At 33.7% G+C, this 26,587-nt stretch overlaps 1 protein-coding gene and 1 long non-coding RNA gene across 2 annotated transcripts; one reads left to right on the top strand and one right to left on the bottom strand.

Moving 5' to 3' along the window:
• The first annotated feature begins 4,087 nt into the window (after positions 1–4,087).
• On the top strand, positions 4,088–5,896 carry LOC140449376 (uncharacterized). Its single transcript, XR_011951794.1, has 3 exons — positions 4,088–4,237; positions 4,470–4,680; positions 5,690–5,896. It is a non-coding gene; the product is annotated as an uncharacterized lncRNA (long non-coding RNA).
• Positions 5,897–13,958: 8,062 nt separating this feature from the next.
• Positions 13,959–24,988, bottom strand: LOC140449375 (uncharacterized). The gene is made up of 3 exons (XM_072542527.1): positions 18,962–24,988; positions 18,739–18,898; positions 13,959–14,652 (listed from the first exon to the last, which is right to left on the bottom strand). The coding sequence occupies exon 1, from the start codon at positions 22,873–22,875 to the stop codon at positions 21,403–21,405; it is 1,473 nt and encodes a 490-aa protein (XP_072398628.1). The 5' UTR covers positions 22,876–24,988; the 3' UTR covers positions 13,959–14,652; positions 18,739–18,898; positions 18,962–21,402.
• Positions 24,989–26,587: the final 1,599 nt, after the last annotated feature.

Genomic DNA, 26,587 nt, shown 5'->3' with positions numbered 1-26,587 from the left:
CTTGAAATTTTGGAAAGTTATAGATAGCTTAAAAGATCAAGCCTTGCTACAAGATGACTTAGACCGACTACAAAATTGGTGCAATCATAACAAACTCCACTTAAATGTAAAAAAATATCGTTTTGTAAGTTTTTCTCGTAAAGTCAATAGAATTGGAACAAGCTATACTATTAATAATCAGCCACTGAATTATGTTTCTTCTATTCGGGATTTGGGTATTATTTTCGATGAGAAACTTACTTTCTGTGACCACATAAACTCTATTTCAATAAACTTCTTGGTTTCGTTACTAGGAATTGCAAGTAATTCTCCATTAATTCAACAAAATTGGTGTATTGTTGCTTAGTTAGAACTATTTTGCAATACTGTGCAGTTATGAGCTCGTAAGTCTTATTGATGATGAATGCAGTTACCAAGATGTGGTCCTTTTTGTTCTCTTCTTCTTTAGCTGCTTTCTGTAAACTCCTGAACATAGGCCTCTTTTATATTTTCCCATGGTGTCCTGTCTTGTGCTATTTGAAACATCCTATTTACGGCATACATATTGATATCATTAAGCCATATCCTCTGGTGTCTTATAACGTTACGTTTGTTGCCTGAGTGCCAGTTTAATTGTCCGTCTGGTTTGATCTTGCCGAGCTACATGCCCTAACGATTGCGATTTTAATTCTGTAATAGGGGAAGGGTGGGCAAAGTGGCCATGCTAAGGTATATCTCTTTTTATCTTGTAGAAAATAAATAAGAAATACACTATATATTAACATACGATATCCTACATACTTAGATACATAAGGCAATTTTAATTTTCACTGTATCTCGGTAAATTCTTTAGATACATATTTTTTACCCTAACCCTACAGAATGGTCACTTTGCTCTGCGAGGTGGGGCAAACTTGCCATGAGGTATCCACTTTGCCCGATGTAAAATACAAAATTTAAACTGAATTTGTATACTAAATGAAAGTGTATTTTCAAAATAAAAACATTATGGTAGAAAAAGAAAGTTCCTTTTTTTCGCTTATTTTCTCGTTTGATAATATTTTCTTTAGGGATTGGAACAATATCCTGTGGGCTTACAGCAAAAGTATACTGCCCGTTGCCCTTGGAGTTGCTGATTAGATCACATGAAGTACTGAAGTAAGGCAGTGGACTGGGCTGGAATGTTGAAGTACTTGGCTTTGGCGAGTCTTTAGAGATTACAACGAATGTATAGTGTGGATCTCCAGATCCCACAGTGACATTTTGTCTGTGGTCATTGAAAAACATAGAAACTGAAGCGTTGGATGCAGAGGTTGCTGGTCGGAAATCTATCACTTCAGAAGGCGGATTCTCTTTACTTGCAAGTGGTGTCTCTTTACGTCGAGGAATATTTTGTTGCGAATCTGCCAAATCTTTTCCTGGCACCACAGCAGAAGTTTCCTCTTGGTATTCGACACCCAGTTCTTGATTTTAAGCTTCTTGAAGAGAGATAGGATCTTGCACGGAAATTTCTTGCACGGAAATCCGCGTTAGTAAACTTCTGTCTGTTTATAGGAACTATGCCACATTTTCCAAACCCCTTTACCGCAATAGTTGGAGTAGCTGCAAATGAAAATGCCTCTCCAGTAAGTTTAAATACTTGATACTGTGTCACTAATCTACCAGGAGTATTACGCAAGAATCTTTCGATCGGTTGGACATAATAAGTATTGAAGGGCCCCATGAAAGAAACATCGAGTGGCTGCAGCTTATGAATACAGTAGTGCGAATGCAAATTACAATTATGTAATTTTCTCTAGCATTTTCAATAAAATCTAAATTTTTTGGATGGGTGGGATGTCCATCAAGTATAAGCAAAACTGAGTCTCTTCGGATAGCTTCGCAAACTTCAAGAAATGTTCAAACCATTGTGTGAAAATCTCAGTTTGCATCCACCCTGAAAGATGACAAATAAAAGCTGTTCCAGGTGGAGCGCAGTCTTGAAGTTCCACTTTCATCCGCTGTCTAGGGAAGGTGATAAAAGGAGGAATAAAAACTCCCTCAGCTGACATAAAAATTACAAATGTGCTCTGCAGATATAAGACATCCGACTTGCCGTCGCCCTTTTAGAGCCAAAACCCTCGAAGCCTTTGATTGGACAGTCATAAGTCCAGTTTCATCAACATTGTAAACCCTATGAGGAGGATACAAGTGATGTTTTTGAACATCCTCCAAGATGTCAAAAAACTTGGTTACGTTCGTTTTGTTAAATGCTTGCGCCCTTGCTGCTGACGTCGCCTCAGGTTTTCTTAACACAAGCTCAGGACGGCGCTTTCTGAACACAGTTATCCAATCTTTTCCTGCTAATTTCGTTTCTTTATTGAAACCATGGGGAATGTTATTCCGTTCAGCCTATTGGTAAGCAAGGCTGCGCAAATCAGCTACAGTAATTCCAAAACAACGTACCTCCATCTCCAAGAGATAATTTACCAACTGCTGTTATTGTTCTTCGTTGAAAACTGCTCGAAATGGCACCTAATAATTTTTTATTGTTAGTGGCGTCTTAGTACGCGACGTTTTAGTGTGTTCCTAGGCACATTGTAAGTTTTAGCAGCTGTTTGATAAGGCATTTCGTCTTTCTTCATGACATCGATAGCTCTTTATACCGCTGCGGGGTCCATGACTGCTGATGACTCTTCCTCTGATATTTTGACACCATCGCTACACCTCAAAAAAAAACTTTTTTAGTATTACATGTTAAATAGGATTAAAATATAAAAGTAACACGGCGTTTTCACCTTAAATAAAGCTATTACAGTAATGTTAATTTATTGTATCATGTAAATACATAGTACAATAAGCGATCAGACTTTCATATTAGACAATACTATTATTTTTCAATGAAAATATATTTTACTTTATGTCGGGCATAGTGGCCACAGACGTGGCTACTTTGCCCTCTTCGTCGCCATTATATAAATGCCACAATACCGGCTAAACGAATCGAGCAAAGCTCGATGAGGTGATTACACAGACACATCGTTTTGTAGCCTAAATACACCTCTTTTAAGACGTTACTATCATTTGCCCGTATTATGAATGAAAGTTTGGTTGTAATACAATAATTAAATACACTTGAAATTGTATGATATACTTGAAAATTGTATGATGTACCTTAGGTTGGCAACACTAGCAGTGAAGTCAACAGAACAGGTTGACTAGGTTATAAAAAGTTACACGTTGTCAAGGAGCACAAATAAAATATAGAAACTTTTGTGTGTATCTTTATTTACATGTTCACAGTAAACATAATAATACAAAAATGTTTAAATATAAGTCTGAATTGTCAATATAAATGAGTCAAATAAAATTAAATTAAAATGAAAATATGATTGAAAATGAAAAATAATTTGAAACTATGAAACAATGATGTAAAAGCATATATTTAGGTACAAACTGAGGTAATTCGAACAATTAGATATTTTTAACAGTGTATTATCTTTTATTTTAAAAATTAATTTACGTAATTACATAGACAGGACTTAATACAACTATCTGTAGTATGAGTTGCATACTTTCAAATATTTTGAATAAAATAAATATTACAGTTTAATTATATAAAATATGAAGTATTATCTAATTATCGAAAATTATCTAATTTACTATGGAAAACAGTTAAGTTGACTTTAGTCATTATTGTATTATACTGTAGTCATTATTACAAATTAAATTTATCACAAACATTTTAGATGATATAAAAACAAGGAATGGAAAAACTTAACCTTGGTTATTAATGCTAGTCTAATTGTACGTGTATTAAGTACGTTTTATTTATTAAATTTAATTTCATAGATAACACAAACAAAATAATTTACTTTTTAGATTGTAGCTGAATAACGTAATTTATGTTGTTTATAACAGTAATTAATTAGATTAAACAGTTAATTTTGCTGATATTTACTTTCGTTAATAAATTTTCCGGTTATTAAACTCAGTAGACACGTCTAAATTTAGTTCCGCTTTTCACCAATTGAACTAAAAAGCGCTACAATCATTTTACAACCGGAAATTTCGTCAAACTTCCGGTTGTCAGTTGTCAGTCTAGTTTAATAAACTAAACAATATTTAAGATGACAAGATGGAGTAAGGTGTACCGGCATTATTAATTGATCATGAAATATTTATTAATCAAGATTTTTACAGTAATAAATAGATGAAGGTGACGAAAATATTGTGTATACGATGATAAATCGTTAGGTTTTAAACTTTATCATGAAAGGTATGCTTGTTGTTTTTTATATCATCGGTTTTTCAGCAACAAAAAGTGATAAAATTATTTAGATAAAAAAGACAAAAATATCTTTTGATTTTACTTAAATGTGTACTAGTTTAAAGCTCCTCCTTGTTGTGTTGTAGAGTTGCGAAGTTAATCTGCAGATTTCCATCTAATTAAATTAGAAAAAGCTATTACATAATTAGTTTTTTAATAGTATTTTGTCATCTTGTTTCAGGAATTATTCCCAAGGAGCTTGGGAATATTTGAATGAAATTTGAATATAGGTGAAGATTGGAGGCAAGCAAATGAGTTTTCTTCAATACGAGAATCTCTCCCCAGATTTTTTCACATTGGAATGGATTATAAGGATTTTTTCTCCAGGAAGATTTCATCATGACAAGCAGTCAGTTCTTGTCATTCACAATATTTGATGTAAAAATAGCAAGGTAATGTTTCATGTTTGTTGATTGGTTTGATTATTTCTCATACAAATCTTAATTTCTGCAGTTACTTTTTTGATTGGAATGTAGTTCAGCTCAAAAACTTGATCATCACTATTCACCAAAGATATGGAGTAGTTCCAGTCCAATTAAAAGAATCATTACTTAAAGAAAATATGCAAAGTTAACTAACAAAAAGTATATCTTAACAGAAAATTAGCATTACAATTACTATTATACAAGCACAGATCAGCAGTCACTATCACTTCAAGTTGTCTCAAGGGCAAGCCCATGTGGACTCCAGACACAATGCATTTTAAAAAGATGTGGTGGAAGTTTAAAGTCATTTTATTTATGAATTTACTGCAATTATATTCTTGCTTAATCAATTTTGACCATTAGGTTTTTTTAATTGGCTTTTGAATGGTGCATTATATGTACACAATCATTGTAAATTTTACTGGCCTGTAAGTGAAATATTCTTCATTAGTAATATACTTATCTGCATTTTTAATATTGCTGATGCCCTTTATTTCCTGTTGCCTTTCTGAAAATGTTTATATGATCTTTTCTATGTCACCTTTTAAGGTGAAATCCATAATTTCTCAAATATCAGGAATTTCCCCAAAACATCATCCATAAGGAAAGGTCCAAAGCCCAAAACACCCTAACAAGTTTCCTTTTCACCCTCAGAAACGCAAGAGTCCGCAGACCAAATAAACAAAAAGGTTCATCTACCATCAAACCTATTACAAAATTATATCAATGAACTTCCAGGAAACCTTAAAAATTGCATCCCATCACACATTCATTGCCAAATCCTAATTCTCTCCCTGGACATTGAATTATTGGTTTTTGCAATTTCCCAATCTCATTACATAGAGATAACTTTCCTTCTCCCCTACTCTTCTATAAGCTTTTAAAAATTTCTTTGTGGTTTTTAAATAGTTTTTATGTTTTTATTGCTACAATTGTTTACGAATTGAATATAATCAACTACCATACTTATTTTTAGGCTAGATTTCGTTTCTGAAGAAATTGATGCATTCAACTTCATGGAGATCATCAGATAGAAGACATTAGCAAGTTTTACAGAGAAGCTTCACCTTCAGAAGTAATCCATGTTCAATGAAGTTTATAACCAACAACTAATATGGAAATCGTATATTGTATCTGAAATGTATTATGTAATAAAATACCTTTTGTAGTATTATTCTAATAAGATACCTGATTATGTATGTTACGATAACTAATCTTAATAGGTTTGTGTTGATTAATTTAACAATGAATGATTATGTTGGTGGTGGTTTTGTTTTTGTATAAGTTCTACATTTTTTTGTTCTCCTAAATTGTCAGTGGCTTTCTACCATTGATGTAAACCTGGTTATAATTGTATACATATATTCCATTATTACATTATTACAAAGTGAATTTTATTCCAAGTCGATTTAAAATCTTTTTTCCTTCTCTTCTTCATTTTCTTTATTTTTTATCTCTCTGCTATTGATTTTATGTGAATGATTTTAAATTGCTGGTCAATTCATGGTACCTTTGTATTCCTGATCCGGACGGGCTGCTTTGCAGTTAATCAGGCCCATACATAATATTTTTGCTAGATTTTATCAATACTTTGGTTTTGGATCATTTTGTTGATCACCATCTAGTAATAATTGGTATTGGATATGACTGGCGAATCATCCCAAGCAAATCTAAAGAATCTTTTCTCTTTACTTCTCCATTTTCTTCTTTTCTTTCTGTTCTATGTGTTTGCTATAGCATGCGTTATCTCATGGAAAAAAGGAATGATTTTAAATTGCTGGTCAATTCATGGTACCTCTGTATTTCTGATCTGGACAGGCTGCTTTGCAGTTGATCAGGCCCATACATAATATTTTTGCTAGATCTTATCAATACTTTGGTTTTGGATCATTTTGTTGATCACAATCTAGTAATAATTGGTATTGGATATGGCTGGCGAATCATTCCAAGTAAATCTAAAGAATCTTTTCTCTTTACTTCTACATTTTCTTCTTTTCTTTCTGTTCTGTGTGTTTGCTATAGCATGCATTATCTCATGGTAAAAGGAATGATTTTAAATTGCTGGTCAATTCATGGTACCTCTGTATTTCTGATCTGGATGGGCTGCTTTGCAGTTGATCAGGCCCATACATAATATTTTTGCTAGATCTTATCAATACTTTGGTTTTGGATCGTTTTGTTGATCACCATCTAGTAATAATTGGTATTGGGCATGGCTGGCGAATCATTCCAAGTAAATCTAAAGAATCTTTTCCCTTTACTTCTACATTTTCTTCTTTTCTTTCTGTTCTATGTGTTTGCTATAGCATGCGTTATCTCATGGTAAAAGGAATGATTTTAAATTGCTGGTCAATTCATGGTACCTTTGTATTTCTGATCCCGACGGGCTGCTTTGCAGTTGATCAGGCCCATACGTAATAGTTTTACTGGATTGTGTCAATGGTTTGGTCTTAGGATCATTGTTTTGATCACCATCTAGTAATTATTGATATTGGGTATAAGTGACCATTTTATTATTATTTCAAATCAATTCAAAACTCTTTCTTCTCTTCTTTCTTTGTCATCTCTGTTCTATTATCATAAAAAAAATAATATACTATGCTTTTTCTTCTGTATAATAAAAGGAATGATTTTAAATTGCTGGTCAAATTATGGTACCTTTGTATTTCTGATCCGGACGGGCTGCTTTGCAGTTGATCAGGCCCATACATCATATTTTTACTAGATTCTATCGATACTTTGATTTTAGGATCATTTTGTTGATCACCATCTAGTAATAATTGGTACTGGGTATGACTGGCGAATCACCCCGAGCAAATCTGAAGAATCTTTTCTCTTTACTTCTACATTTTCTTTTCTTTCTGTTCTATGTGTCTGCTATAGCATACTTTATCTTATGGTAAAAGCAATTATTTTAAATTGCTGGTCAAGTCATGGTACCCTTAAATTTTTGATCCGGACGGGCGCTTTACAGTTACTAGATTCTATCGATAGTTTAGTATTACAATGTTTTTAGTGATTATTTAATAATAGTTGGTAATAGAGTATTACAGATTCCTTTTCTATCATTTCAAGTAGGTTTGAAGAGTCGAAAGAATATTCTTCTACATTTTCCTTACAGTTATTAAATTGCTGAGTATAGAAAGCCACTTTCAAATAAGAAACATTGTGAATAGGGATATGAAAAGAAATATTTGTCAATGTAACCCTATCCTATATCCACTTCAAACAGTCTTTCATATCTCTAACAGAAAATATACTCACTGTATTTCTAGGAAATGTAATCGTCCTCTTTATGGACACAGAAACGCGCCAGACATGTACCACGCTATGGGAGAATACTCAACTTAGGGTTTCGGTAAGACTAGTGTACAAAGCTAGCACTTATCTATTAGGTTGAAGTATATACATTTTTTATATATTGTATAGTGTTTCTGTATGTTTTTTAAACATGATCAAGGGAAAGTGTTGCCAAAGGACTATAAAAAGGTCATCTTTTAAACAAAACTACAGCAATTTGCTGCACTTACAACTTCTCTCAAAATCTATAATTTTAGTGTTCTGTATATATTTACGTTATAACATGTCATGTTTCCCATACGAAACCTTATTTTTAGTCCTATTATCCTAAGTTTTATTAAATTTTAATTTAGAAATCGTAGATGTTGAAAATACGCCTAAATCTAGGCAATACTTAATACTACTCAATTTAGCTTATCTATTTAGTATAATTTTAGTGTTCTGTATATATTCCGAAAATAAACATCCTTATAACATGTCTTTTATTTCCCATACGAAAACTTATTGTTAGTCCTATTATCCCACATTCTATTCTATTTAAATTAGATTTGAATATCATGATCCGGTGAAAATACCTATAAATCAAGGCAACACTTAATACAACCTAATTTAGTTGAGAATTGGTTGGAGTGAGAAACATTCCTGAAAACTTTTGCTGGACTGAACTTCCGGCCACGCGTTGCAAGTAGAACTTAAAATGTCAACGAGAGTGCAGGCATGCTCTCACGCAAAACATAGTGTGTATTTGAACCTCAGACTATAAGGAAAAAGCGTCAATGGAGAACTACCACCAAACAACTTCCTCAGTAAGCGATTAACCTTAAGTACTTACTGGAATTTCTGATATTTAGAGAGTGGGATATTACAGAAATGTGTGAGGGCGGAAAACAACCCAACAAACGTGTTGAAGTGCGAAAACACTGCCAACATACATATCCTTCTATAATTATCCACATAAATGACATTGGGCAACTTCTTGTCACAATAGTTCACACGATCAACGAATAATTTCTTCATCCATTTTTTCCTTCTTTTCAAATGGTGAGGCTAACAAGCACAATGCCACTTTCCACCTAATTATTTTTGCTTAGACTTTACTCGATACTTTTGGCTGAGCCATGTACACCACCGTGGAAACAGACTAGGTTTGAAGTTAAAGCGCTAGTTTGGTTCGAAGTCGTAACGTGAATGCCACGCTTAAGGGGACTAAAACAGCAAAAAACTTCACAGCTAATTTCAGTTTTAAAGACAGTCATATATTTGTTGTAATCGGATCGTGCTAAATACGCTGAAAATAAACCTAGGTAATTTAGGGAAAATACGCCTAAGTCTAGGCAACATTTAATACAACCTGATTTGGTTGAGCATTCGTTGGAAAGATGACACCGCTTAAGTATTGCAACGATATCTTTAGTATTTATATATTTATCACTTATGATCAAAAATCATGACATTGACATGCATTAGTGTAAATATGGAGGCTAGTTTTCCGATATTAATGATTGAACACAGAAACAACACGAGCTTTTGCTGTGAGTACACACTGCTCTTTGTTAAATTTTGACACCGTATATGCGTATATCGCCCATTTTGTCTACTCGACGTGAAAACTTTTGCTAGACTGATGAACTTCCGGCGTCCGGCCACACATTGCAAGTAAACGAACAGTAATTATATTGATAAAAAATTCTTTATAAAGCAGATAGAACCTAAACCGCATAGGTAAAATTTTCAGCAGTTAAGAGTACAGGCCGCGCTTGCCGGCTTGTACCGTTCGCGTCATAAAAAACTGGTACAACTCTTATAACCAAAAACCGTGTTTTTTAAGTTGTGTACGTTGGTCTTGTTACATGTGTCATTCTAATTTCTAGGGCACTGTTGCCAGTTCAACGAAAATATTATATGAAGTTTTGAGAATACTAAAAACTAAAACATTATCGATCATTTTCTATCAGTCAGTCACATTTATTTAAACATGCATCCTAAACAATTCTCCTATTACTATTGTAATTTTCCATAATCTTAATTAAGTATCCACACATTGATTTGTGTTTTATTATAATTTATGAAAATATTTCAATTTAAAAATAATGATAGATAATCAATCTAGACATAACTTTAAATTATTATAATAAAACATTACAGTGAGATATTGGATTGTAACTGTCACGTTTTGAAAAGCATTTTTTTGTCCCGGATATTTTATAGTTTATAATACGTAGGATAAAGAGTTAGTTTTTTACATTTATTGTTCTTGTAATAAATAATAATTTAATTTTGGTAGTTTGCATGTTACTAAACTTATTGACACAAAATACAATTCGTGTTCGGTAGGTAATTGAAGTATAAAATTACAGTATATGCATTCCAATGTTCCCTGTGCCAATACCCTAGGTTTAAAGATCCTTCAAACATTTTGGATATTAGCTCAACCCTATCTCTGGTTATTAAATTTATTAGATACGGTTTTTTGTTGTTAATGATAAAAATAATACCTATCTAAAAACTTTATACATTTTTGAACGTTATTTTTTATATATTTAGATTTTGTGCAATTCCGTTGTCTGTGATGGCAACAACGAATTGATTCACGGACCATTGTGTCCAGTCTGAACACAGGTTTACATTGGGAAAAAAAAGTGTACCAGTTTTATATGCCGGGAAGTGTACTTATTTGTACAAACGAGTCTGTACTCTGCAGGCATGCTCTCACGCAAAACGTAGTGTGTAGAGGGACGATTCTAACAGTGGCGTACCTAGAATTTTCCTGTTGGGGAGGGAAGGGGGCGGTTTTGGTTGGGCACCGAATTTTTTTTATGCTCTCCATTTTGAGTCCTTAAAATTTGTAACAGTGTCGGAATAGAGCACTGAGGGGTTAACCCCCCAAAACCACTCCCTAGGTGCGCCAATGGATTCTTAATGGAAGCGTAAATGTAGGAGTCAGATCAAAACCACCGAACACAAAACAATCACTGCCAACATAGCCTTCTGCAGTAGTTTCTGTAATCATCCTCATCAATGACTTTGAGCAACTTGTTACGTGTAACTATTTTTACACGAACAACGAATAATTTGAACTAAAATAGCAAATCATCACAACTAATTTCAGTTTTAAAGACAGGCATATATTTGTTGTGATCGGGTCGTGTTAAACGCTAAAAATAAATCTAGTAGATCCGCTGAAAATACTACTAAGCGTCTATATTCTTTGATACTACACTTAATTTAGTTAAGCCATTCGTTCCAAAGATGGCACCGCTTAAGTATTGCAAATGGTATCTTTAATATTTATACCTAAGTTCAGGGATCCCAAGAATCATGGTACAATGAATACACAAGGTATGATACATAATGTTCCAAAATTGGTTCGCTTTCGCGCATGACGTAGTCAAGATCGCTTATTCCCGCAACATTAGTTGTATAGGAAAGACTTTTAATTTTAAGTTTTTTTATATAATTTGGCTAATTTAATTATAGTAATTATAAAGAGATGATAAAATTATGTTATTATAATATTTATCCTTTATAAAACATAGATATCCTTTATAAGACAAGTTTTAATTATCTTTTATTACACGTAGGTACAGGTTAATTAACTTATACTCCAGAGTTCGATATTTCAGATGTTTAAAAAGATACAGAAAAGTGGTAATGGAGGTACACAAAATTTGTACGTATATATACCTACTAAACTAAACACAAAATCAAAATAAATAATGACAAAGTCAACTTTATTTATATCGAATGAGCTAGCTGGCCATTGAATATGAGTGTAGTGAGGGCACACAATATTGCACAACATTTAAAATGACATTCTTGTAATATTCACACATAACATTATCTTGGTATTGTTTATAATAATGATAACATTGTATATTTTAATAATGATAACATGATTTAACAAAGAAAAATATGTTATTTTGGAAGATGCTAAATTGATTTCCCCCGAAACAGTTCTTATTGCAAATTGCATAGCAGGCTGAGGCTAATTTCTTACTTAACAAATCGATATGAAAAAACCATTTAAGGTTTCATGACTAATAATTAATAAAAATAAAGATTTAGACTTACGTCGTTGACCTAGAAGTAGTAAGAAGCTGCTCAACATACTTTTTGGACTCTCTGTGTTCGCCTCCTTGTACGCGTTTCTTTTGGTTGGTTAAAAGGGTAGCCGATGTTGATTTAGGCAAATAAAGACTAGGTACTGCCTCAGGTTTGAGTTTTAGACCCTTTTTAGAAACGTAATTTAAAAGTTCCTGTTGTAGATTTCTTTGGTAATCTTCAGTTTTAAAATGTGTATAACAAATTCTTGCAGTATTACAATTAAAATTATCCTAGCTACAACAAGATACAATCCACAGTTTTCTGGTCACGCTATCTTTAGGAAATGTATGAAACCTAAAGATTTTATCTTCATTGTCACTATTGCAACAAGCAATTGCACAGCGTACTTTGAAAAAGGTACTTGATATACGTACCAGATATACAATGGCAAATAAAAACTTTGTTTTACAAAAAAATACTATACAGTATAAATAAATAGTAACTAAACACCATTTGTATAAAGATACATATATAAGCATATATCTAAATTATTTTTCTATTATAAAATAGATGACTCAGTCAGTATTGAGATATTTTATAATATATTTATTATCTCATAACTTGCAATAGTCACCATTGATAACCGATATTATTGTTGAACTTTTGTTTTTATACAAGCTTTCTGTCTTGCCGGTGGAAAGTCGTCTGAAGTCGATATTTATTGTGTTTTGCGTTTGAACTAATTCGTGTCTTATTTTCATATTATTATATTGTTTGATAAGTAAATTTTGCATATAATAATCGGTAGGTTATAGTAATGTGTATATTTTTTATTTTACTAAATTTCATTATAACTCATCTAAAATACCATATTGAATTGTAAAACAGATTTTTCTCTATTGTACTCTATTTTGTTTTTATTTCAGTAAAACTGCTTGGAAGTGAGTGACAGTGAATCAGAATAAGCAAATCTACTACTATTTACCTATTCACAGCATTTCCTCTGCAGAAAATTTTTAAATTTCAAGGGATTTGCATACAAAAAGAGTACTTATATTATTAGTATATGTATGAAAACAAAAATAAATATTTTGCCTGAATCTCTAGGAGAAGTAAAGGTTTTACGCTACTGAAAACATATTTTTTATTCAATTATAACCAAAACAAAACATTTAAAAAAAAATTAGATCACTTTTTAACCATAATTTCAAAATTAATGTGTACGTTAAGCTGTAATAATGGGTTCGAGGTGGTTCAGGCGATCTTAACTACGTCACACTCCTGGGCCAGCTGTCAAATGTCATGCGCAATATCATACCTTGTATATTCATTGTACCATGCCCAAGAATAGTCTTAGTATGTAACTGACTATTGGTGGGGTAGGTTGCCCTCTTTCATCTCACTGACGATTCTAGAAAATCTTTACAACAAAATTTCACTTTTAAAGACAGAGTTAGAGATTTGATTTTTGTACTCTGGCTGCAGACCGCCCGCCCTTTTACCCACGGTTTTAATATTTCACTTAAGTACCCAAAATTCAAGACTGCTGTATGTTATGTAAGTGGTCCCATCTTTTGAAGGGCCCCTCGACTACATTTTGGAGAAACAAGAACATTTATTTGAGCACTATTTTTATAAATTAATTCTTGTGTCTACGCGTTCTGTACGCAAGTGTACTTGAATGCGTCTCAATTGGTAATACTAATGTGCTATGGAGTGACATAAATAATAACTTATGTATATAAATGTGCATTAAGTTTCCTAACTATCGGGTTTATTGAGTTGAATTGGTCAATAGTTTAAATTTCATGTCAGCTAATATATTTTTGTTTTTCATTCCCCGTGTATTGCGAATGGATCTGAAATCTGTATATACTAGGGAAAATAAAACGAATTTACAATTTATTGAACAAAACTTTATTTAACCAAATAAACCTATACTATGTTTTTTAACCAAGAGGAATAAAAACTTCTCAAATTCTAAAGTAGTTCTATAAAGAACTAAATGCAAACGAAAAATCCAAAAATTAAAGAAATAACGCAAAAAATACAAAAAATCGTCGATATAAATTTTTAATTTTAAAATTTCATAAATGTCATAATTTAGTGGAGTAAACTTGCCTGTGGTTGGACCAATTACAATCAAGCATTACGGCGCGATAAATTTGAATTACTCCTGGATAAAAAACAAACCATAGTATTTTACCATTGCTATAAGTAATGGATGTTAATATTAAAACATTAGAAACACTACATAAAATTAATAAAAATTGTACAATACCAGTATAATCCTTAAGTAAAAAACCGAATTTTACATAAAATCTGAGACAAAAGATAAAATCATTTAAGAGCCTAACATAGTCAAATGAGTTTTTTCTTAAACATAAAAATATTTTGGGTCTACTTAATATGGTCTGGTAGCTTATTAAAGTCACTAAAACTTATAAAAACAAGAGATTTCATTGAACTGTTAGTAAATTAGGAATGTTACAACACAAACAAGAAAATTTGACATATGCATTTCTATTTTAAACAAAATTGAATCCAGTTTTCGGCCAAGGTCCAGGTTTCTAGTGCAATTGACTCTTTGAATATCTGCAAAAAATAAAAATATGTAATTAGAAATGAACTTGATTTATATTTTAAGACCCCTTAATGCCCATTCATGACTCACAAGTACTTATTTTTACCATGCTAATTACTCTAAATACTTTCCATCCTTTATAACATCCTCGTGACACAGATAAAAGGAGAAAACAAATATCAGTCCTAAAAGACTAGTCAATTGCCAAATGAGAGTAACAAGAAACCTTGTACAAATCCTATAAAGGATCCAAGAAAATACTGTTTGTTGATGATTTTTACCATTTGGAGAATTTGACTAATTAGAAAACAACTGTTGGATTACGACTGATAAACTTAGCAGCAGCACTGAATATGAAAGTCGCTAGCACCTATTTTGAACATAAGAACATACACAAGGTAACCTGGACCTCTCCTGATGGAAGAACAACCAGTCAGATTGATCACATCTTAATAGATTCAAGGCATGGACCAGACGTAATCAACTGTAGAAGTTATAGAGGCGCAAACATAGACTCAGATCATTGGTATTGGGCAAACGGTACTCGGAAAACATCACCAACACGCTAAGGAATCAAAATGTAAATGAAGAAGACCAGACAGATATAGACTCCTACTGGACCAGAAATTTGTGCCCGTAAAAAATCATTGGTTTGATGATGAATGCAAGAACGCAACAAAAGAAAAAAATGAAGCCTACAGAAAGATGCTTACCCGACAAACTAGAACAACTGTAGAAATATATCTTCTTCTTCAAGTGCCATCTTCGTTCCGAAGGTTGGCGATCATCAGGGCTATACGTATTTTCGAAACTGCTGACCGAAACAATTCGTTGCTGCTACAGCTATACCATTCCCGTAGATTCTTTAGCCAGGAGTTTCGTCTTCTTCCTATGGACCTTTTTCCTGCTATTTTCCCTTGCATAATTATTCGAAGCAGTTCATATCTTTCGCCTCTTGTAATGTGTCCCAAGTATTGCAGTTTTCGTTTTTTGATCGTAAATATGACTTCCTTTTCTTTATTCATTCTTCTCAAGACCTCGACATTTGTGACTCTCTCGGTCCATGATATTCTCAGGATTCTGCGATACATCCACAGTTCAAATGCCTCTAATTTTTTGGTATCAATCTTTTTCAACGTCCATGACTCCATTCCGTAGAACAGCACAGAAAGTACGTAACATCTCATCAGGCGAAGTTTCATTTCAAGGCTCAAATCTCTCAGGATTCTGCGATACATCCACAGTTCAAATGCCTCTAATTTTTTGGTATCAATCTTTTTCAACGTCCATGACTCCATTCCGTAGAACAGCACAGAAAGTACGTAACATCTCATCAGGCGAAGTTTCATTTCAAGGCTCAAATCTCTTCCGCAGAACACTCTCTTCATTTTAGTGAATATGGATCTGGCTTTTTCTATTCTTATTTTGATTTCTGCTGAGCTATCGTTGTCTTCATTTATAAAAGTGCCTAAATATTTGTATTTGCTAACTCGATCGATAATTTCATTGTGTAAATATAAATTTTGGACATTTTGTATTGATTTCGATATTACCATAAATTTAGTTTTCCTTATGTTCAAAGATAGCCCATATTCTTCGCTGCAGTCTGCTATCTTATTCACCAATGTCTGTAACTCTTCAAGTGTTTCTGCGATCAGAACGGTGTCGTCGGCAAATCTCAGATTGTTTAATCTAACACCATTTATTTTAATACCTACGGATTGCTCAGAGAGTGTTCTATTCATTACGTCTTCGGAATAGAGATTAAACAGGGTTGGTGACAATATACACCCTTGTCTCACACCTCGCTTTATTTAGATTTCTTCAGTGGTATTATTCTCTACTCTCACTACTGCTTTCTGATTGTAGTACATATTTGCTATTAGTCGGATGTCTCGTTTATCTAAATTCTTTTCTGTCAGGAGTCTGATTAGGTGATCATGCCGCACTTTATCAAAGGCCTTGTTGTAATCTATGAAACACATGAATACATCTTGATTTATGTCAAGACATCTTTGAGACATAACGTTCAGTGCAAACAACGCCTCTCTTGTTCCAAGTCCATTTCGGAATCCAAACTGGGTATTATTGATGTCCATTTCCAGTTTTCTGTGTACTCTAGAGTGTATAATTTTCAGTACATGGCTCATCAGACTGATTGTACGGTAATCACTGCATTGTTTGGCATTTCTTTTTTGGTATAGTAACAAAGGTGGATAAAAGCCATTTTTGTGTATATAGAAATATATAGAAAACCTCAAAAGAGAGAAAGAATTTATTTATTTACAATATACAAGGCGTGATCTTTTAAGCTATCTATAACTTTCCAAAATTTCAAGTCATCTGCCAACATTAGACATTTGCTATTTAGGAAACAGGAAATGATGTCGTTGACTGTCAGTTATCTATAATCTAGAGGAACTCCAGATGTTACTGTGATGAGAACCTATCTTGACTCTTTAACTTCTCTCAGATGTAGAGTTTTTAATACAGTAAACAAACCTGACATGAAAGCCAACATTAATTAATTGTCCACAAGTATTTTGTGATCTACACGATCAAATGGTTTGAAAAAATCTGTGTATATTGCATTTACCTGTTTATGGTCTTCCATATGAGATAATATATCAGATTGATAGCAAACCAAGTTTGTTGCAGTGAAAACCATGTTGTGATTGAGATATTAAGCCTTTACATAACCAAGAAAGTTGCTTTGCTATAAGACTGTCCAAGAGCTTAGGGATTGCACATTGTATACAAATGCTATGATAATTTTCAATATTGTCTTTCTGACCTTTTTAAATATAGGAACAACATAACTTTCTTTCCATGAAGAAGGAAACACAGAGGTTTCCAGAGATCTATTAAACAATATAACAAATAGTATTACACGGGTACAGACACACTTTTTTAATAAAAAATTAGACACTCCATCTGGACCAGCAGTAAGCTTATTGGGCAGCTCATTTATGCCATTAAAAATATCGGTCATGATAATCTTAGAAGGACAAATATTTGTACTAAAGTTGCTATTTAATGGATGGATAAGTATGTAAGGTTGTTGTTATTTGGTGAATACACAGATTGGAAGAAGTTCATAATTAAATTAGCTCTGTCTTGACCATTTGTTGCAGATTGGACTTGATAAAACAAGGAGTTAGGTAGGTTATGACTAGATCGCTTATCATTGATGTACTTCCAAAATGATTGTGGATCATTTCTTAGGCCAGGATCTATAGCTTTAATATAGTTGCTGAAGCAAATTTCAGACAGTTGTTTACATTCAGCTCTTAGGTGGGAAAATCTAATATAGGCGTCATATAGTGAGCATATTTTTTCTCCAGTCAGTCTTCTAAGATCAGCAGGGAACCATTTGGGAAAATTTGAAGTTCTATATTTCTTCAATGGCACAAAGTAAGCAATTCCTATAGAGTGAACTTTAACCATACATACCTGCCAGTCTATGGAAGCAAGGAAGTTGTTAAGTGTAGAATTCAAGGCATTCTATAAGACAGTTAACATCAACAGAAAAGAATTCAAGGCAACCACAACACAATGGAGAAGTCAGAATGGCGACCTATTAACAACAAGGAAAGATGTATTGAATAGATGGGTGGGATACTTTAACGGGGCACTTAATATGGACGAATAAAAAGAAAACCTGGAAGACGAAAGAGATGAGATAAGGGAAGCAGACAAGAGGGAAGAGGAAGCACCAACGATTCTTGAAGTTAAAGATGCAGTTAAAAAACTAGCCAGAAAAAAATCACCAGGAGTAGAATATCTCTGAATAGAGAGAAAAAATATATGTTAACAAAAGAGAAGCATAATTAGATATATATATATATATATGAGAAAAATGTCAAAATAATGTGTTACAATAAATAAAAATAACGGCACCAAGGCCAAAACATACTGAAGGGGGGAATATACAATATTCTATATAAAAAATGAGAATCAGTCAGAAATAAAGAGCCCAACAAAGGTTAGATATAGCAGAGGCTTATAGTACTCTTTTCCAATATAACTATTATTTGGAAATTGGAAAAACAGAAAAGTCTGGCTATAAAACATATTCCTATTCTAATGGTACTCACCTCGTTAGTCTTGCTAGTCAAATCGTCTTTTTTTAGGAGGCTATCAACTTCCTCTGACAACGAATTATCTTCGGAAACACAGGCAGAGGCTATTATAATAAACCTTTGTACATCTCAGCTGGAATTTCCAATTCTATTGTGGCACCATCAGCAATTAACTCTGGAAAAGAAATAAATTCAATTGAGCATGCGTGTCGTTCGTTTGCGATTAAATAAAACTTACATGAGTTCTTGGCAGTCCTGTAACATATGCCCTGGCTATCAAATGAGCTCAATATCACTTGGGTTTCTGTTGAAGCTCCTACTACGCATGTTCGATGTAGCGCTCGAGTATTAAATATCGTTTACATTTTTGTTGGAGCTAGACTATGGTTCTATATGAAAAATTTGGGTACCCAATATCACTTGAGTTCCTGTTGAAGCCTCTAGATGGAAAAATGGGATACTCAATATCGCTTATGTTTTGCCTTAAACTGGATGATTTTTGTTTTTCTTATCTTTGATATTGATATATTCTGTATGTTTTGCAGTCCACCAATTCTTCGGCTTTATTGGATAGTCTTCTTACTTCTTTTTCTAGTTTTTCAAGTGTTCTTCTCCACCAAGAAGTTTGTCTGTTATTCATCTTAGATTTTACTATGCAGTTTATTTTTTTATTTAGCCGTATGGCTTACATCACAAAATAGGTAATTAAATTTACATTTATACATTATAAAATACATTACAGGTATCCAGTTTTTTATATATTCTTCACTCTTGCCTATTCAAAGTTGTTATTAACATTACATGTGGATGAAACTGTCATCTTAGCCGAAACCATTGAAAATATTTAGAGACTGGCGACCAGAATAGCGAAGTATCGAAAAGAATACGGTCTAACAGTGAACGATAAGAAGACACAATTTATGAGGATATCGAAAACTCAAAGAATTAACGAGTCTTCTAATATCCCAGGAATATCTTTATAGTTTTGCTACTTCTGTGTGTCTCCTGGGAAGTCGGAACTTTTTCTTGGTTGTGTTTGGAGTGTACGATAGATGCATTTAAAAGATATTAAAGGGTCGAGTTGACCATGCAATCAGTACTTAAATGTACCACAATTTTTTTTCCGATAGGTTCAAATTTAGCCTCAATTCATTAGAATTTGGAAAGTGAAATATTTCCTGCAGATTTTGTTGACTCTTGAAATAATGGATTGGGCTGGTATTCTGTTAAGACACAAAAAATGAGGATTTTTCATCAGAAATAGTTTTCAAATGTGAATTTGTACATCACAGACATTGGCCAACTCCATCTTGCATAATGCATTGACTGAAGAATGGTACACATCGCGGAAATTGGTCAAGTAAGGGCCAGCAATTAATGACCTTTAAGGTCCTAAAAAGGAAATTATTATAAATAAATTGGGGAGTGAAATTCGAAAATTAAAAAAGTGTGTCCTGGTAAATTCCTCCACCATTCCACAGATTTGTCTCCCTATTTAACTGGAGCGAGTTGATACTGGCTTTTCTTCCAGTGAATTTGCCTTTGGAAAGTTAACTTTCCCATTCTGAAAAAGGGTGACATTTGGAGTTTCCAGAGATTTTAAAAATTAATGATCCATTAAGAAGGTCCCATAACACCCTTTTTTCTGAAGGTTTGCTACCCGAGACTGTCCATAGATGCGTTTTGAGTCCATGGTTATTTATCTTTAGTTTATTAAGAACCCATCGTCATCTTGTATGAAGACAGTGCATGAGTGCGGCTTGGGTATATCTTTCTCCTCCAAAGCTTTGAGAGATGTACTTTGCCAAGAACTTAGTTTTGAAATCACCTCTTTAAGATGGCTTTTTTGACTTATGGCTTATACAAATGCATCTTGGCTTCTGGGAATCCCGATAGTACTGCTGCAATCTTCACACCCTCGATTCTTAGCCGTCTCCCTTTGCGTTGGTTTTCGGGTGGTTTGATTCCGTCTTACCTTAGCCTTCTGAGTTTGCTTTTATTTTGATATATCCTCTAATGGCTTTGACAACATATATTTTCCCCTTTCAGCGGCCCTGATGAAATTGCCTTGGTTACAGCCCTTTTGGATTGTATTAATCTCTTCTTCTGTCATGAGATCAACTTCTTCCAACGCTGTTAGACTTTTTAGTTTCTTCCCTCTCAGCTTGAGAGATTTGGCTTGGGGAGTTTTTTCCGCTATGACAAATGCTCAGTAGCTTTTTAGGAAAACAGCTGTCTCATACCCAAATAATCGGGATTAATAGTTAAAACGCTGCTCTTTAATAACTTTATGAGTGTCAGCTATCTCTTGCAACCTTACTTTGAGGTTTTCCATATTTTTCAGCGTTTTCCCGATGTTTTCGGTAATAACTGCCTCGTTCGGCCTTCCATGGCGCTCGGCATCATTGATGCCACGAAGTAATAAATTACTTTTAATTCATTGTTTATAAAAATCAAGAAAAAACACTATAAATCGGTAAATAATAATCCGAATAACATGAAATTTTGATCGCATGCTTCTGAAGATTTTCACTATCGAAATGTCAAGTGAATAATTCGTTAGACTCGCCATCTATTGGTTAGGCTCGGAAATTATTGACCGATGAGATAGGTTTCTCTTTGGAAAGTGGTTGCAGGCTTTGGTTCTTCTTTGTTTCATGCCTGTTTTGTTTTGCCTTATTACAACAATGTAAAGTTAGCTCGTTGTAAAAGGTAGTAAGGCTTCCATTCAAGTCTTTTAAGCACGTCTGCAGAGTCCTTATCAATACGGAGAGTCATACGCAGTCCTCGGTCACCGGTTATTCTGCAGCCCAGAATCTCCCAAAGTCCGGTCTTGAGGCCAGGATTTTGTTTTTCGAGACGTCCCAATGATGCCCGCGCATCCTCATTTTTAGTCTTTGGAAGGTCCAGTGACACGCGTATGAATTTTGTTGATTTTGGAAGTTCTGCTGCCTTAACTACCTTCCAATCCGTGTTTTTTTCCAAATAGTCCTTGGTAATATAAAAAGACTCCTCGTCAGCACATATCAACCCATAGTATCCGTCCATGAGTCGGTTTCCTTCATAAAGAGGAGCACAGGGAGATTCGTCGATGAGTTTAGTTAGAGCATCTTTTATTGCTTTAACGTCATTCTCTGCCACATATTTGTTTGGGAATTCTTTGGGAATGACTGCCGTCTTTACTCTAGTAACAGTAGCAATTTTGCTCTTTTTTATTAAATCCTCCTCGGTAGTTCCTCCTTTAAACCTAGTCCGTCTAAAACGCCGCCTGACTTGGGCATAATATTTTTTGTATGAGGTCTTTGGTGATTTAGGAGGTAATGTAACCTTAGAAGTGTCAATTCCTTCTTGCCTTAATCTGTAGAGTATCCTCCTCTGGCTCACAGTTAATTTTGAACGAGGGTTCTCAGTATTTTTAATACCCGATGTTGTGGTAGTTCTATCAGACACAGTAGGTTTAAGAACCCGTCTGACTTCAGCATACACTTTTTCATATGAGTCTTGAGTATTATTTTGAGGTCTAGGAGGTAATCTGACCTCAGAAGTGTCAATTCCTTGTTTCCTCATTTTCCGAAGCTTCCTCATTTGTGCCCCAGATAGTTTTCTCCGAGAAACCTCAAACCTTTCAGTATCTCTCAAATGAGTCGATAGTTTTGGCTGAGAAACCTCAAACCTTTCAGTATCTCTCAAATGAGTCGATAGTTTTGGATGAGAAACCTCAAACCTTTCAGTATCTCTCAAATGAGTTGATAGTTTTGGATGAGAAACCTCAAACCTTTCAGTATCTCTTAAATGAGTCGATAGTTTTGGCCGAGAAACCTCAAACCTTTCAGTATCTCTCAAATGAGTCGATAGTTTTGGCCGAGAAACCTCAAATCTTTCAGTATCTCTGAAATGAGTCGATAGTTTTGGATGAGAAAAATCAAACCTTTCAGTATCTCTCAAATGAGTCGATAGTTTTGGCTGAGAAACCTCAAACCTTTCAGTATCTCTCAAATGAGTCCGCGTAACATATTCAGTATATCTATTACCCGATGTGGTGGGTTCGTTCTCTTCCAGAGTCCTCCTTGAAGGAATATAAGTATTGTTATAAGTTGGGTACTCCCAGGAGTCCCTAGGGGTTAGATATTTTTGTCTATAATAGGATTCCATATTGTTCCCACGAGTACGGGAGAAATAATCGGTCCATACCTGCAGCGCTCCCTATACAGGCATAAGGCCTAAAATGAAAGGGGGTGCGGCCTGGTGCCCCCAGTCGATCGTTTGAGACAGTTCTATTTAAACACACAACTGCCATGCAGGTCTCGGCACGATGCAATTACACCTTTACCTTGCGTGTTGGGTTGGGGGATTTTGGTTACGTGGGAAAGAGGATGAAGGAGGGATAACATTTTCTTGGTTGTACTCAGAGTATAGGATAGATACATCTAATAGATAATATCGGGTCGAGTTGACCATGCATTGGTGATGTAAGTAGTGCCGTAGACTTAGAGATGTGGCAGTGAAGGCCAGAGGGTCCTCTACTTGTATTTCCACCAGGGGTAGTGGTACAACCAGACAGAGGAAGGGAGGTATATTTTATAGGGTTTCTGAGATGTTACCGTGAACTGGTTCATCCAGACACATGAAACTGCAAGTACCTATTCCATACCATTTTGTAACTTATTTAATGGTTTTAGTTGAATCTCTTTTTGATGAGACTTCAGCCCCCTCTCTGTGCTTAGAGAAAAAGAAGAAAAAATTGGTTGAAGAAAGCACTAATATTTTTTATCTGGATAAAACAGACTAATTAAGGGCATTTTGTATGAAAAGTGTTATAGATTAAGTTTCAAATGAATGTGGAGTTATGGAACAGCGATTAGCATCTTATCATTGTTAACTTAAGCCTATTGAACTCATCAGTACTGAAATGAAGGGTTATGTTGCAAGAAACAATACCACATTCAAGTTGAATCAGTTCGTCAACTACTAAATAACTAAATATCAAAAATTTCATCTGGAAATTGACAAAAAGGTTAAAAAGAACCTTTTCTTGATTATGCTCAGAGTGTAGGATAGAACAAGATCATCAACACTTACTCTCTGTACTGTTCATCGCAGTAGTACTCTATGCCAGAGCTTCGTTGGTCAGCATCCAGGTGACTTGTTTAGATTAGTGATGGCAAGTGCAGTGATCGTGATTTTTGAATAACAGTGATTTTAAATGGTGACTTGTAACAGGTGGCCACAGTATTAATTTATATAAACAAATTTGCAATATTCACAACAAAAACAAATTAAATCACTATAAGGCCTTTGTTGACAAGGCATCCTCTTTAAATAATATATTATACATTTATTATTTTAAAAAGAGAAATTCAGTAGATAATTACTGGTAGGTTGAGGCTTAAAGGTCCGTGAGTATAAAGGTGCACCATTAGTATCTAAAAAACTAGTGACAGATCATTATTTTTAACAAATTGCGGGAAGAAATGGTGGCAAGTAGACATAACAAAGCATCGCTGGTAGTCAAGCAACATCATTAGCAAGAAATATACAAAAGAAAATAAATATTGTTATTATTTCATAATAATCTAAAACCATTTTAAAATGTGGACCTTTTTGCCTCCAGACTGCCCCTTTTTACCCCTATTATGGAAAAAAAGGGACTCTAGAAAAGGTCTTCAAAAATTTTTAAATTAAATATTTCTATCATAATTCAAATAAAAATTTGGGTAAACACAGTTAGATAACTGATCGTTTGATTAGTGTTTTATAATTTAATATAGTAGGTATGATTTTTAAAGTATAATTCCAAATAGTGAAATTAGACCTTTCAGCCGACCCTACCCTACATAAAAACATAAACTAGCCATGTATATTTATTGGTACAATTTTTAGAAATATTGTAAAACAAAAATAATAGTTTTGTAGCCTTATTGCTTGCTCAGCCAGTATTAGCGAATCGAGCAATCAGTATGAACACCATTCCTAAAATTCACCTATTTAAATCACAATATGTTAGTCACCTTCACTATCACTGAGAATATCATAATAATTATTATATAAACAAGTTTTGTGAGACAGTGACAAAATTGATAACAGACTTATCTGGTTATTGGTTATCAATGAACTGGCGATTTTTAAATCACTGGTAGTAAAATAACCTACCATCACTAGTTTAGAAGACCTGGGTCTCCAAACAAGCCACTTGGATCTGCTTCCACCGCACACCAGCGTGGAGGTGAAGTTGGTCTTTTGTGCGGCAAAGGAAGGACAAATGGCAGAAAATATCATAACTTAGCGTTCAGGATTTGGTCCTGAGAAGAGTCTGGAACAGGACAAAGTGCTAAGCGTAAATAAGCATTAAATATTAATTATGTAAATTGGAGCTGGATGGTTAGATAACAGAACAAATAATGGAGGTATCATACTATCAAGAGAAAACTTAAAATAGAAGTGGAAGATCAAGTGAATAGAGCAAATAGAGCCTCAGAATGCCTGAATTAAACAATATGAAAACAAATGAAAGACAGAGTTTACAAAACAGTCATCAGATCAATGATGAAATGCTAGAGCTAGAGCTACAGATATATGACAGAGATGCAAATTAAAGAACATAAAAAACTGGATAAGAAAAAGTGGTAAAGATGATGAAAGAAATTCCCCAATAGGAAGACCATGAAAATGATACAAGAACAACTTACTGGAGGCACATTTTCTCCAGATTTTCAAGTGACTTAATAATGGTTTGGGCTGATATTCTACTAAGACGGGGAAAATATGAATTTTTCATCAGGAACAGTTTTTAAATGTGAATTTGTACAACACAGGCATTCCACAACATTACATTGCATAATACATTAAATAAAAAATGGTAGAATTTTAATCAGAACATATACAAATTGCTGATAATTGGTCAAGCACAGGGCAGCAATGATTGAATGATCTTTGATAATATTCTTAATTGTGTAAATAATTGTGTAAAAAATGAAATTTCCTTTGTGCTGAAGAGAAACTATTATAAATAAACTGGGGAGAGGCATTGCATCAATGCAAAAATGCACAGAACAAAAAGTTTGGACATAAAATGTGTATTGAATTGAAACCTATTACATACACTACACTGAATTAAATTTATTATTACTGAGTTGCACCAAATGTAGAAAACTTGCAATTCCTTGTTGCAATATTCTACAAATTTCAACCTTTTCCTAACTACAAGAAATATATTAATATATATTAATAATTTTCATTAGGTAAGATAATAAAATAATTTTTCAAATTCATTTAAAACTACCACTCAAGCCAGATTTTAATTTAAGTTAATTTAAGGAAATGTTGATATTCAAACAACATTGCAATTATTAAACAAGTTGTCTATAATTGATACAAATCATAATTTGAATAAAATGGAATTTGTCAATATAAACATAAAATGAATGAGTTTGTCAAATATTAGTCAACCCCCCATGTAGGGGAGTCAGTTAATATTTGTCAAATTAAAAGAGTAACATATTATGCTCACACAAATGTTAAATTGTCCTCCAGTACATGAACAGGGTTCCCTCTACATCCTAATCGATGTCATCCATGTTGGCATTGAATTCTTTGTCCTCAGCGACAGGTATATGGAGCAAATGGTATAGCTGGAGAGTCACCAGCTAGACCAGTTACTTCATATTCTGGTTGCTGCTGCATACATTCTCCATCAACTGTAAAGATATGTTTGTATACTGTATCACAGATAGTTCATTTAAGAACAAATATATGTATACAATCACCTACAATCTGATTATACTCTGTTTGAAAAATTAACCAGCAGATTTGTAATTAATTTAGAAAATATAGATGTAAAGAAACAGAAACCTTGTGAGAAAATAGG

The sequence above is a fragment of the Diabrotica undecimpunctata genome, chromosome 9 (genome assembly GCF_040954645.1).
Source record: "Diabrotica undecimpunctata isolate CICGRU chromosome 9, icDiaUnde3, whole genome shotgun sequence".
NCBI lineage: Eukaryota > Metazoa > Arthropoda > Insecta > Coleoptera > Chrysomelidae > Diabrotica > Diabrotica undecimpunctata.
Note: the sequence above shows the minus strand (reverse complement) of the source record. Positions and strands in the feature narration are given on the sequence as shown.

What these genes read in the sequence shown, in the direction of transcription:
- LOC140449375 (XM_072542527.1), bottom strand. Translation starts at nt 22,875, where the DNA reads ATGGAATCCTATTATAGACAAAAATATCTAACCCCTAGGGACTCCTGG.